At 44.1% G+C, this 435-nt stretch overlaps 1 protein-coding gene across 1 annotated transcript in view; it reads left to right on the top strand.

Annotated features, from left to right (window-relative positions):
• LOC104516984 (olfactory receptor 1020-like) overlaps positions 1–435 on the top strand; it is a 4,327-nt gene that overhangs the window by 569 nt on the left and 3,323 nt on the right. The window contains exon 2 of the mRNA XM_010161509.1: positions 1–381. Within this exon, the coding sequence (XP_010159811.1) occupies positions 1–381 (381 nt within the window). The remainder of the gene's footprint in view (positions 382–435) is intronic.

Here is a 435-nt window from a genome sequence, read left to right as displayed (position 1 = left end):
GTGACTCTGTCCCCATGATAAAGCTCTCCTGTAGTGACACTCGCGTGGCAGGGCTTGTCACTTCTGTTGTGGCGGGTGTGTGCTCACTGCCTCCGTTTCTGCTGACCTTCTCATCCTATCTCTACATCATTAGCACGGTCATGAGAATTCCTTCTGCCACTGGAAGGAAAAAGGCCTTTTCCACTTGTTCCTCACATCTTATTGTGGTGATACTTTTTTACTGGTCAATATTAACTGTTTATGTACTTCCTCATCGCAATACCCAAATATCTCTAAACAAAGGTTTCGCTGTTTTTTATACCATTCTCACTCCCTTGGTCAATCCTCTCATCTACAGTCTGAGAAACAAGGAAGTAAAGGAAGCTCTGCAAAAACAGACAAGTAAATTTCTGGCTTACAGACAGTTGTTTTCTGTTAAAAAAGGGGGGGGGGGGG

Source organism: Eurypyga helias, unplaced genomic scaffold (genome assembly GCF_000690775.1).
Source record: "Eurypyga helias isolate BGI_N326 unplaced genomic scaffold, ASM69077v1 scaffold10491, whole genome shotgun sequence".
Taxonomy (NCBI): domain Eukaryota; kingdom Metazoa; phylum Chordata; class Aves; order Eurypygiformes; family Eurypygidae; genus Eurypyga; species Eurypyga helias.
The sequence above is the reverse complement of the archived record's forward strand: the minus strand, read 5'-3'. Positions and strand labels throughout refer to the sequence as shown.